Source organism: Cupressus sempervirens, chromosome 6, assembly GCF_028749045.1.
Source record: "Cupressus sempervirens isolate cs-2001-9-10 chromosome 6, ASM2874904v1, whole genome shotgun sequence".
Taxonomy (NCBI): domain Eukaryota; kingdom Viridiplantae; phylum Streptophyta; class Pinopsida; order Cupressales; family Cupressaceae; genus Cupressus; species Cupressus sempervirens.
Window position 1 is genome coordinate 517038830 of NC_143123.1, and position 13073 is coordinate 517051902.

The 13073-nt window shown below is 37.1% G+C and overlaps 1 protein-coding gene and 1 pseudogene across 1 annotated transcript; one reads left to right on the plus strand and one right to left on the minus strand.

The window, feature by feature from the left end:
* The first annotated feature begins 7127 nt into the window (after positions 1-7127).
* On the plus strand, positions 7128-9329 carry LOC149553295 (cytochrome P450 76C2-like). The gene is made up of 2 exons (XM_089788765.1): positions 7128-8037; positions 8288-9329. Exons 1-2 carry the CDS (start codon positions 7141-7143, stop codon positions 8918-8920), a joined length of 1530 nt encoding a protein of 509 aa, XP_089644891.1. The 5' UTR covers positions 7128-7140; the 3' UTR covers positions 8921-9329.
* Positions 9330-10058: 729 nt separating this feature from the next.
* Positions 10059-12486, minus strand: LOC149553296 (putative aldo-keto reductase 2; annotated as a pseudogene).
* Positions 12487-13073: the final 587 nt, after the last annotated feature.

Genomic DNA, 13073 nt, shown 5'->3' on the forward strand with positions numbered 1-13073 from the left:
TCATTTAAATGATCCACAACAAATCCACCTTTTATCATTTTTATATTAAATAAATGCTTCATGAGAAATATCTTGTTTGAAGTAGAGGGCTTTTCATACAGTTTTGCTAGGGTTTGCATCAACTCTTCTATTGTCTTCACTTTTGTTATATTAAATGTCACTGATGGTGCTAGGCATAATTGAATGCTTCCAACTGTCTTTCTTGTCTAAAAGATCCTAGTCGTGATTTGACATAGATCCCTGATTCTTGGTTTTTCCTTCCAACAACTTCCATAAATCCTTTTGATAGAGATAGTCCTCCATTTGCATTTTCCATAACCAAAATTTCTTCCCATTAAACTTTTCAACCCTTAGCTTACCCTCATCTGCCATTGCTCTCACTCAACCATGAGACTCCCACTCAACTGTGAGACCTTCCTACAGAGGATCACTTTAAAAAAAAAGGTGACAGTCTAACTAAAAAAAAGGACAACTACCTAGTTCTAATACCACTTGTTAGGATTCACCTCAGATAGAAATAACAATTACATGCAAATATAACCAATACTAGAAAATAGTAGATCGCACATAAGAGAACACAAGATAGCAAGATTAAATGTGGTTCACCCAATCCTTGGGCTACGTCCACCAACAACAAGTCCAATATTATTGTGATCCAGTGATTACAACCTGATTACAATATGTAATCCCTTACAACTCAATACCATCGCAAGAAGCTACAATATCACTATTAAATTATGAAATCCCTAGCCCTAAGTCCTTTTATACAAGCTTTTTCTGCTTACAAATTAGTAGCCGACACCTTTTACAATATAAGGGCATTTTTGGCACTACCCCTTGACCCCATCTTGAGGGAGCTGCCCCCAAAACCCCATAAAAATAATATGAGGAGAAAACCACATCGAATAAACCTCTGAGTCTAATTAGGCTCCACAACACAATAATGCCTGTAATGAAGAAAAGATACTAGTAAGCACTTCGTTTTCTTCCTTGATAGTAAAATTTTCAAGGGTTTTGATTAATGTGTATGGCCCCACTAAAAATGATGAGAAAAAGATTGTCTAGGAGGAGATATCTTCTTTTTGTGCCATGATGGGAAATGAATTAAGGGTGATAGTAGGAGACTTCAACACTACCTTGAGTAGGGTGGATAAGAAGGGGGGAATCCATTCCCTGGGCTCTGTACAAGAGGATTTTCAACATTTTGTTCAGAATAATATGCTCTGGGAAGTGCCTAAAAAAGGAGGTTACTTCACATGGATGAATAGAAGAAAGGGATTCTCTCATATAGCAAAATGACTTGACAGAATCTTCTTGGTAGAGGACTAGCAATCCTTGCCTGTCATCTTCGAAGGAAGAATATTGGGCTTGTCAAGCTCTTACTACTTTTCAGTTTCCTTGGTGGTGCGGCAAGATGGAATCCCATTTAGATGTCCTTTTAAATTTGAGTTAATGTGGTTTAGGGAAGAAGGCTTCCACAAAAAGGTGGAGGACTGGTGGTCTAATGCGCTAGAGGAGAATGATAATGCAACTTTCCAATTCCTATCTAAACTTAGGCATCTGAAGCAAAAGCTTAAGGAGTGGAATAAATTCCATTTTGAGAATATCTTTTAGGTGAGAGCAGGACTAGATGTAGACTTGGTTGCACTAAATAGTAAAGTTCTGGAGAATGGGATGGATGAGGTTGACTTTCAAAATGAGTAAGACTTGATGGGGAAATATAAGGAAGTATTAAAGAGGGAAGATATTTTCTTTAAACAAAAGTCAAGAGAGAACTGGTTGAAGGTTGGAGATAGGAATGCAAAAAAATTCCACAACTCGATGAAAGCTAGATGTAGTGTTAATCTAATATTGTCAATTGAGTTTAATAATGGTGTTCTTTTGGAGGATATGGACAAAATAAATAAGAAAGCAGTGGATTTCTTCTCTGAAATATGACAGGAGGAACAACTGGATAGGAGCAAGGCCTAGGAGAAGATTTTGGGTGTTATCCCACATATTATTTCTGAAGAGAATAATAAGATGCTCATGGACCCTATAAAGATGAGTGAACTAAAGGCAGTTTTTTTCGAGCTAAGTGGTGACAAGGCCCCTAGGCTAGATGGTTTCTAGGCCTTCTTCTACTAGAAATTATGGGAGCTTCTGAAGGAAGACTTGTTGAAAGTGGTGGAAGAATCAAGGAGGGAATGTTTCATCTTGTAAGACTTGAACAACACGGTGATTGCCCCCATTCCAAAGAAAGTTCACCTGTCAAGGTACAAGGGATTTAGACCAATCTCTCTTTGTAATGTTGTTTATAAGATTATCACTAAGATTGTAGAAAATACAATGGAATTTTTGTTGGACTCAAAAATCTCCCCAGAGCAAAGTGGTTTTACATCGAACAAAAGTATAGTGGATGGAATTATTGTGGCACATGAGCCAATCCATACAACCAACAAGAGAAAATAGAGGAAAATGATGCTCAAGTTTGACATTTGTAAAGCTTATGATAGGGATGATAGGGGTTTCTTGATAGCAGTCATGAGGAAATTTGGGTTTGGTGAAAGATGGTTGAAGTGGATAAATAGTATGATCTCTTATTTTAGAGTGTCAGTGCTAGTGAATGGAAACCCTCAAGGTTTTTTTAGTACAAATAGAGACATCAGACAGGGAGATCCCATGTTGCCATTCCTATTCATTATTTTGGCGGAGGTCCTAGGTAGATCTATCTCAAGAAAGTGTGCTCTGGTTTCTTGGAAATGCATCTTGGTTGTGAATGAGATAGAGGCCTCAACACATTCCCAGATTGTGGACAACACTTACCTCTTCGGGGATGCTTCAATGGTAGAGGAAAAGGTCATGAAGCAGGTCCTAGATGACTAAAACATGGTTTTGGGGAAGTCTGTCAATTGGGATAAGTCAGAAATATCTTTTTTCAACATAGAAGTGGGGTCTCAAAGGATTACAACAGAGTCTTTTGGAGTAAGAATTGGAAAACTCCCAAGTAAATTTTTAGGCACACCATTGTTTGGTGGTGTAGGGAAAGGCCCTATATGGAATAATTTGGTAGTGGATTGCAAAAATAGGATGGATAGCTTGAAAGGTTAGTGGCTCACTTTGGCATGGAGGATTACAATGCTCAAGGAAGTCATTTTGGCCATGCTAGTATACTCTATGGCATGTTTCAAAATTCCAAAGAAAGAAATTCAAGCTATTCAGCGAAGTATGAGAAAATTCATGTGGAATGGATCAGAGGAAGGTGACAAGATATTCCTCATGGAATGGTCAAAAGTTTGTAGATTGAGAGAAGGGGGTGGTGTTGGGATACAAAATTGGATATTCTTAAATATCACCCTTGGTGCTAAATTAGTTTGGTAGGTGTTCAATGCAGGCAATCGGAGATGGGTTAAGATTCTCAGAGCCAAATATTTAGACCATATGGATGATGATCGAATTTTGACTATGGAAAACCCTCTTCAGGGATCTGCAATTTGGAACTTCTTATTGAGCTGCAGTTATTTAATCACAACTTATTTGACCTAGAAGATTGGGGATGTCCTCAAGGTGGATTTCTAGATGGATTCGTGGGATGGGGGACAACAATTGGACAAGCTGGGAGTCCTAGAGAAACTTATTGTAGCAACACAACAACAATGAGGTATTAAAGTAAGAGATTGTATTAAAGATGTGAACTTAAACATGGGCATTCCAGGATAGTGGAAGGAGACCTCCACACTAAATTTGAATGTTGCAAATAAGGAGAGTATGCATTAGATATTTAAGGAAAGAAGGTTAGTTTCATCTAACACTAGGGACCAGTTGATTTGGAGTGGCTCCAAGAGTGGAAAATACATAGTCAAAATTGGATATCAACTCTTGGAGGGTATTCATAACCATATAGCATGGGAGAAGTATTTGTGTTGGGATAGTGCGTGCTTGCCCAAGGCAGGTGCTTTTACCTGGTTAGAAGGCAATGGTAAAATTCTAATTGGGGAAGGATTGAAAAAGATGGGCTTCAAAGATCCTTTAGATATCCTCTATGTAGAAATGTGGAAAAAAATATAGATAATATGCTTCTCCACTACAATTTTGCTCAAAAGGCATGAAAAAATGATCAGGACTAAACTTGGTTGGGCAGGTCCATTAATAGAAATGCTAAAGGCATGATTGGAAGCATGGCTAGTTAATAAGAACAAACAAGTGTTTATGTCAGCATGGAAGTTAATCCCAATAGTGACACTATGGGAGCTTTGGAAAGTGAGGAATAGGAGAATTTTCTAGGAAAAGGAGGAGGATTGGCCACCTTTTGGGTAGGGACTAGAGCGAGCCATAGTAGAAGTAATATCATCAGCTTCTTCATGCTCAAGATCCCAAAACATGACATTTACGAGGCATGACTCACAATTATAGTCCAAATTCCCTACCATCAAATTTTGGCCCACTAGTGGGTTTGGTAGGGTTAATCCTAACTTGAAAAGGGATAAGGTGTTTTGGACACCACCAGAGGAATGATGGGTTAAAATAAATTTTGACGATGTTGCCAAGGGTAATCTGGGAGCATCTGAGTTTGGTTGTGTAGCAAGAGATCATAAGGGAAACATTCATGCTTTTGTGGCCAAAATATTGAGTGATGACATGTACAACATGGCAGAATGTGTTGTGGAAAATGAGGCTCTAGTTTTAGGGGCTAAATTGGGTATCCAAAGAATCCATATTGAAGGGACTCAGAGATTCTCACTAATGGTATAAATAAAGAGAAGCTGAAAGTGTGGCATCTTGACAAATACATTCAGTAGATTAGAGGCTTGTTAATGGAGTTTGAAGACTTTAAGGTTTTCCGTGTTTACAAAGAAGTAAACAAGGTGGTGGATAAGATGGCCAATATGGGTGCGAATGCAGCTTTGGGATCTAGAATGAAATATTCGAAGACCTTAGACTTCTTGAATCAGATTAAAGAGAGGAAGAAACAATGAAGAGGCCAAATCAAAAAATAAAGTAATCTTGCTAATAATTTTGGGAGTACATTTTTCATCATGTTTCCATCCCCCTGATGGCATTCATGAAATTACGGTTCATTAGATCGCATTCTTCAGCATGTGTCAAAGAATGAAATAATTTATTGACACCCCCACGAGAACTTACTTCTAGATTGTTTAAAGCAAGTGAATTTAAGGAGGGAAAATAGGGTAATGCACAAAGTTTTTTACAAGGAAGTTGGAAACATAGGCAAATTTCATGCTTGGATCTGAGAACCAAACTCAAACTTATGAAGGGAAGATTACAGTCTGGTGGTTGAAGAATATCTTCATGTTCAATGATCAAGAATTCTTGGAGGGCATACAACAAATGTACAAAGTAGAGTACCTGGACTCTTATTGGAAGTGATGCTCTAATATGGATGTAGCTTTACTATATGTGGCACTGGCATTGGTGGTGGGTGATTCCAAGGAGGAAGTTTGCAGGGTTGTGGCAGCTTGTGTCGACCCACAATGGCTACAAGGGTTGGAAGAAATAGTGGAACGTGTTGTGCTGGGTGTGGGATTGGAGATGGGACGAGAGTCGTGGCGTTTGATTGGGGGTGGAGAGACTTCTTTACAACCCTTAGTCGTCTAGTCTTCTACAACCCCAAAAGGGGTGCATACCCTACAAGCAGAGAAAGGACAACGAAAAATAGTGGATTTCCTTAAGTCGAAGATTTGGGTGTCGGTTGAGGATAGTTGTGGTTTCATGAAGGTTGCACCATGCAAGAGCGATTTAGCTCCAAGACAACCCTTGCGACATCAAATAGTGAGGAAGAACCATAAGGGAGGGGGAGAATCCATGGTGCAAGGCATGTGGGTGGACATTTCCTTGATAGGAGAGGAGAGAGAAAGTAGCAACATCACCAAGTTGCCACTTCGCATGGGGAGCTAAGGCTAAGTTTTGTGCAAGATGATCAATCTGCTCCAACTTTCCCACAGGAGGAGGCAACTTGATGGTTCAAAGATTAGCCACATGTGGCGGATGGAGGAGGATAGTGTCAGTTCCTTGGGCATCAGAATGTTAATTTTCGGTGGTTTTGGGGTTTGGGCTTTTGGTGCTTATGACAAGGTGTTTATGTCTAATTTTTTGTTCTTATTGTATGTTCAAACACTTATGTATGGCTTGGGGGTTGGGTAGATATAAGTGTGTAAGGATTTTGGCCAAATCATGCATATGGCAATATAACATAAATCCCCTTTTTAAAATCAATATAAAATTGTAATGTTACTTATCAAAACAAAAAAAATTATAGTTTGAAATTTTTTAGTTGATTTCTTTTTCTTCTATTGTTTGTGATTTATTTCCAATAATGATTTAACATGTAAGTAAAGTGGGCAGCCAACTTTACTCATAATAGGCACTTTATTCGGATTGTTTTAATAATTGACACACAATGTTGGAAATTTTTGATAATCAAAATTCAAAATTTAGCTATTAAAATTTAATTTATTTGTATAACTATATTTATAAAAATTAATTTACTTTTATATTTAAATTATCATTTCATATTTTCTTTTATATAGTTTTTATATTATACAAACTATTTTACAATTTGAAAAATGAAACCTATAGACTGACGTTGCAAGCTCAAAAAGTTTGCCACTCGTAGTTTATTAAAATTTAAAATAGATATTTAATTTATTAGGAAATACAACAAAACTGCATTAAAATTTAAACTAGATTTTGTTTTTTTATGAATAGTCTTTTTCTATTAATAATAATACACTAAGTTTACAATTCACCCAAAAAAAAAAAAAAAGCCGGAGAATACAAGATCACCCTGTGAAAGTTCATATGATCTATTCATAAAAACACATATAAGAAAATAGATTTTTAATTGATTAGTAAATACAGGAAAACTGCACCGTGCATTGTAGGCGCCGCATAGAAGTTTCCATTTTGGGGAGACTTGACTTCTACGTTTTGCGGGTCTTTCACGTCTCTCACTGCTACTGGTCGCTTAGCCACGTCCACTTCGAAAGTCTTTCACGTCTTTCTTGTTTTTCTGCGCACTAGCTACTAAATGTCACTCGATTTTCAAAGTTCATAGATTTTGACCGTTGATTTCCGAAGGATGGCTGCTTTAATTCATATAAAGAGTGATGCCTCCTTGCTGGAAATTCATCCTCCATTCTCATGGAAACCCATATGTTCGACTTCTATTCGGTGCTTATTAGCAGTGTTGTGGTCTTGCTCTCCGTATTTCTATGGAGAAGAAACAAGAAGAGGCTTCTTCTTCCACCGGGGCCAACTGCTTGGCCTATTGTAGGAAACCTCTTTCAGCTGAGCAAAAAACCTAATGAATCACTTTCTGCCCTTTCTGGGCAATATGGTCCCTTGATGACAATCTTTCTTGGCCTAAAAATGGCAGTGGTGGTATCCTCTGCTGCAGTGGCAAAGGAGGTGTTCAAAACCCATGACAGCATCTTTGCTGGCCGTGCCCCAATTCATGCAGCGACGATACTCTCTTATGACAAGTCTTCAATAATTTGGGATCAAAATGGATCCCAATGGCGAAAATTCAGACGAATTTGCACTGCAGAGCTTTTCTCTTCCAAGAAAATCCAGGCTTTGCAATATGTCAGGAGAGATTCGGTTTCCCAAATGATTCAATTGGTTTTCCAGGAAAATGCCCTAAAGGGAAAGAGCGTGAACTTGGCTGATTTGATATTCCACACGACTATGAATATGATAAGTAATATGATCTTCAGTGCAAAGGTTTATGACCCAAATAATCCCGAGTCTGTGGAGTTCCTCAGCGCTGTTACTTCGTGGGTGATGTTTGCCGAAAAACCTAATTTGGCTGATTTTTATCCGTGGCTAGGGTTTCTGGATCTTCATGGTGTCGACCGTAAGATAGCAGCCAGTTTAAAAAGAGCTTATTATTTCTTGGATCTGTGGATAAACAATAGACTGGCGAAGAGAAGCAGAGAGGTGAAGGATGAAAGAGAGAAAGAGAAGGATTTTCTGGACGTGCTGCTAGATATGAGAGGCCATGATCTCAGTCTCACAGATATCAGATCAATCATTTTTGTAAGTTCAATTTTCTCGTATTTTGTTAAAAACCCCTTGTTGTGTATTAGGTTTATTTTGACGCCATTTAATGTCCATCATGTTTAATTTGATGCCTTCTGATGAGTATCAGGTGTAATTTGGTGCCATTTAATGTGCTCAGGTTTAATTTGATGCCATTTGATGAGTACCGGGTATAATTTTCTGTCATTCAATGTTCATTAGTTCTTGTATGTTTTAATAATTAGGATGGGGTGTTTTGATAACGCAGGATCTGTTAATTGCTGGTTTTGACACCACTAGTGCAACGATAGAATGGGCAATGGCAGAACTCATTCATAATCCAGATAAAATGGAAAAAGTCCAAGGGGAGTTAGACGAGGTTGTAGGTCATAGTAGAAGAGTGGAGGAATCTGATACTGATCATCTACCTTACCTCCATGCAGTGGTGAAAGAAGTGCTTCGACTGTATCCTCCTGGTCCTCTTTTGATCCCTCACAAAGCATCAAGCTCTTGTGAAATAGGGGGGTTTGTGATCCCCAAAGACACACAAGTATGGGTTAATGTGTGGGCAATTGCAAGGGATCCTGCTGTGTGGAAGGAGCCTTCCAAATTTATGCCAGAGAGGTTTTTGGAGGGAGAGGGAGCTACTATGGACTTTAAGGGACAAGATTTTGAGCTTATACCATTTGGAGCAGGGAGAAGAATATGCCTAGGGCTTCCTTTGGCTGATAAGATGCTTCATTTAATTTTGGCTTCGCTGGTTCACTCCTTCGACTGGAGTCTTCCTAATGGAATGAGCACAAAGGAACTAGACATGGACTATATATTTAGAGTGGTACTGCGGAAGAGTCAGAATTTGGAAGCAATCCCCGCACCACGCCTGCAACATCACTTGTATTAGTTCTTCAATATTAAGGTAATTTCTTCAACAGGTTGGATCACAAAGTCTAATATGATAATGCCGTTTAGAATGGAGGTGTCATAATAAATTTAGTAAGTTGACCGACTTTTCCTACAATAATTTTATTAGTGTCTGCGACTCTGAAGTATCAAGAAAAGTGACATCTGTGTACACAACATAGTGAACGAGGGCTACCATTTCTTTCTCAGGTGTCACACCTCTGTATCAAGAGAGACATACCCATACAGCGTAGACCCTTCCCGCACTCTGCATTGCACTACTTCTGTGCATATCAATGAATTTGAATGTAATATTATAAATATTTTCCGCATGCAACTTCTTACCATTATATACTGATTTTTGTTTAAATTAATATGATCAGAAATGAGTTTGAAATTTGTATCAGAAATGACTTTGAGATTTTTATATGGTTTTTGTAATGTAATATGGGTTTTATTCAATGTTATACTACTTCTCTGAGTGTGTTTCATATTGTTTCAAGGAATTTCAAGGAAATTTGGATTTATTTGTAGCTACGGGTTCTTGTGCTTTGTCTTGATAATAAGACATGTAATTGGCACTGGATGGACATTTTAGATTATCTACTTTGAAACGTGAATTTGTTGACATAGGGGGTGAAAAGCTCTAATGTATCATTGGCATGCACTGATAATAAATGGCATATTGTTATCCTGATGTCCAAGCCCACAAGTTATGTGGAGTAAGAATGGCTGAATATCGAAGTCTCTGAGAGAACCTTGGAGACATTACGACTCATTTATTGGATCTTTATTACTAACTCTTGCTTAAGATCCATGTGGAAGAGTTTGGGTTTATCACTAGTCCATAAATATTCTCTTGCGTAAATGTTAAAATCCCAGTATCGTTACTATTAACGAAATATATTTCCATCAGGTTTATAAACTCTTTATAGAGTCATTTACCAAAAGCTCTCTATTAATAGATTTTGAAAATACTACATTTTCAATAATAGCATTTATAACTGATACAGTACAAGGCTAAAAAATCCATTTATTTAGAATTTTTTTTTTAACGCTGCTAACTCTTCAGAGCCCTTTATTCATCTAGCTCAATTGCAAATGTTCTGCTCTGGAACACACCCATTTATGTGCTTTAATTCAATGGAGAGTGTTGTATGGTGTCTTTTTTGAATTTATCCAGGTCAATTGCAAATCAACGGATCTGTGTCGGTCTCCAGCTGCAGCATCTACAGGAAAGATGGCTTCGATTTCATTCATGTCATCTGCTGTCAATTTTACCGAGAGAGAATATATTATCATCCAGGTTCTTCATGTTGGTGGTTCCAGGAATGGGCACAACATCATTTCCCTGGTGCTGAACCCATGCAAGAGCAACCTGGCTTGGGCTGCACCCTTTTCTTAAACTGATCTTGCTTGGCTTTTGGAATAGATCTTGGTTGCGCTCAAGATTCTCACCTTGAAACCTCGGATTCCTCTGTTTAACAGATCAATTATTATGATATGAAACAATCAACAATGACAAAATCAAATCAAATTAATTTTCACCTTTATCGTCAGTCTTGTCATGTAGATTTGTGTTTAGATTTTACTTTGTGGTTCAATCTCAATGTTTGAACTCAACATCAGATCATCTTTATAATGGTACGATTATTAAATGGAAAAAAAAAATTCTATCTTTTACCTTATGGAAGTCATTATCTGTCACACTTTGAAGAAGTTTTCCTCCTGCGCCGAAGAAACCCATGCCTAAAGGACTGCATGGAAAAAACCCAATCCCCAACTCCCTATGAATGGAATAAAATGAAATTAAATAAATATAAGTAAGCTTGTATTCCTTATCTAAGTTCAAATGGCACAAAGTTAAAAAAAAATCTTACTAAAAACTTCAATTTTTGGTATATACTGTGAACCCAATTCACAAATATTTATTCTCAGTTCTTGCAATCTATAAAGTAAACATTGAATCACTGATTGTTGAGGTATTATATCGTCACAACGTTTACCTGCAGGTGGGAATAATTTGGGCCTCAGAATCCCTACTCCAGAGAGACCATTTAAACTGCACAGCAGTGATTGGATGCACTGCATGGGCCCTACGGATTGTTGAATCAGAGGCTTCAGACAGACCCACATATTTTATCTTTCCCTCTTCTACCAGCTTCTTCAGTTCACCCATCTATATAAAAGGAAAACTCATTTGCTTGTTATCAGATTTCTTTTGTTTTGCTAGGCCTCGGTAAAGAGCCAGAGGGATACAATCTTGCCCTCCAAAGCCATAGAACCTTGATTATCAGACACAGATTTTGTAGTGAAATTAGAGGTTTGAAATTTTGATTTTGGTGTTTTTGAGACAAATTCATTGATTCATGTTATATTAGCTTCATAAGAACTCATCTCTCATGACAATAAGTTGGAGTAGTACAGCAATTAGTAACCTTCTGGAAAGGCTTAATGCTTCACCTTATGAGCATCATCTAAATGTAATGAGTACTATGCATTCCATTCATTCTCATGAAAAATGAGTTCTTGTGAACTACTATTAAAATAACTTGTGTCAATGCGTTTCGCTAGAAAACCACAGAGTTGAATTCTTGTAGTAAAATCACAATTTGACTTGCTGTAGAAAATATTTTGTTCTTATCAATCTCAAGAACTGATAAGTAAAATATATTTCTCACATCAAGTCAAATTCAAGATTCAACTCTGTAATTTTTGAAGAAAAACCATTGCCCAAAATTTTTTAAATAAGATTAAAATAAAAATCTTGTCACAGTAGTACAGATTTTGAATCTTAGATCTTACAGCGCCATGACAAAATAGTATTTTGGTGCAAGGTTACGGGTTTGGAATCTGAAGACTTACAGTAGCCTCTATGGGTAGAGTAATATCCACCCTGTGCTGGTAATAAAGATCAGTTTAGTCTATATGAAGCCTCTTGAGGCTTGCTACACAGGCAGCCCTGACATATGCAGGATCTCCCTTCACACCAAATTCTCCATTACTCCAAGTCAATCCAAACTTAGTTGCAATATGCAACTTCTCTCTGATTCCTTTCAGAGCCTATTCAGGAAGGAACAATAAAAGCATTATGCACGGTGTTAGAACAATGAGAAAATACATCAAGCTCAGAGAATTAGTAGATTAAGAAATGGAAACAGTAAGAGCTGGAAACAAGATATGCATCTTTTAATCAATCAATGGTTTTAACAAATGCATCTTTTGAGTAATATTGATCACTTTTCAGTGATGGGTTATATAATTTGTCCCAAATTAACTATCTATAAAGCTTGCAGACAGAATTTTCTAAGCAATGGAATTATCAGAATAAGATTTAACAACATAGCTGACCTTTCCTATAAGAATTTCATTGATTTCGGGTCCATAAATGTCTGAAGTGTGAAGAAAAGTGAGACCTTTGCCAACAGCATAGCGAATGAGATCTATCATCTCTTGTTCAGGTTTGGGAGGGCCATAAAAAAAGGACACACGCATACATCCCAAACCCTGTTCAGATACACACAGTCCCTGCTGCCCCAACGTTTTCCTATCCACATTCTCCATGATACTATTTTCTTTTCTAATTATCAATGAAGTAGAAATGTTACAAATTTTTCGTAAGTAGCTTTACACCATTATATACTGGCATTTCGTTCAGTCTATCGAAATTGACTTCTTTTTTTATTGAAAAAATGCAAAATAGAAGGAACTGCAAGAAAGAAGAAGACTCGTGTTATTTTGTCAGCATATCAAAATTTATAAATTATATTTGAACTGAAGGGTGAGAAGACACTTTCAAATTCTTTGAATAAATTATATTTGAACTGAAGGATGAGAAAGCACTTTCAAATTATTATATTTTTCGAATTAAGGATAGAAAACCACTTCAAATTCTTATATTTGAACTGAAGGATGAGAAATCATTTTCAATTTGTTATGCTTAAAGACATGCCAAACTTGTATACCTATTGACTCGTGTTTCATTTATTCATAAGAGATAGGTTCATGTGAACCACTAATCATGAAACTTGTCTGTAAATTTATTTTAATTAATAAAATCAAACAAACTATCAAATTTGGAAGATTTAATCAATTGGATGGACACTGCCCTTTGCCCAAAATGGTCATCCAACAGATTCAATATATTAGATTTG

Bases quoted from the DNA above. Each gene is read 5' to 3' on its own strand.
- LOC149553295 (XM_089788765.1), top strand. From the start codon at position 7,141: ATGGAAACCCATATGTTCGACTTCTATTCGGTGCTTATTAGCAGTGTT. The intron at 8,038-8,287 runs GTAAGTTCAATT...TTGATAACGCAG, and splicing joins ATATCAGATCAATCATTTTT to GATCTGTTAATTGCTGGTTT.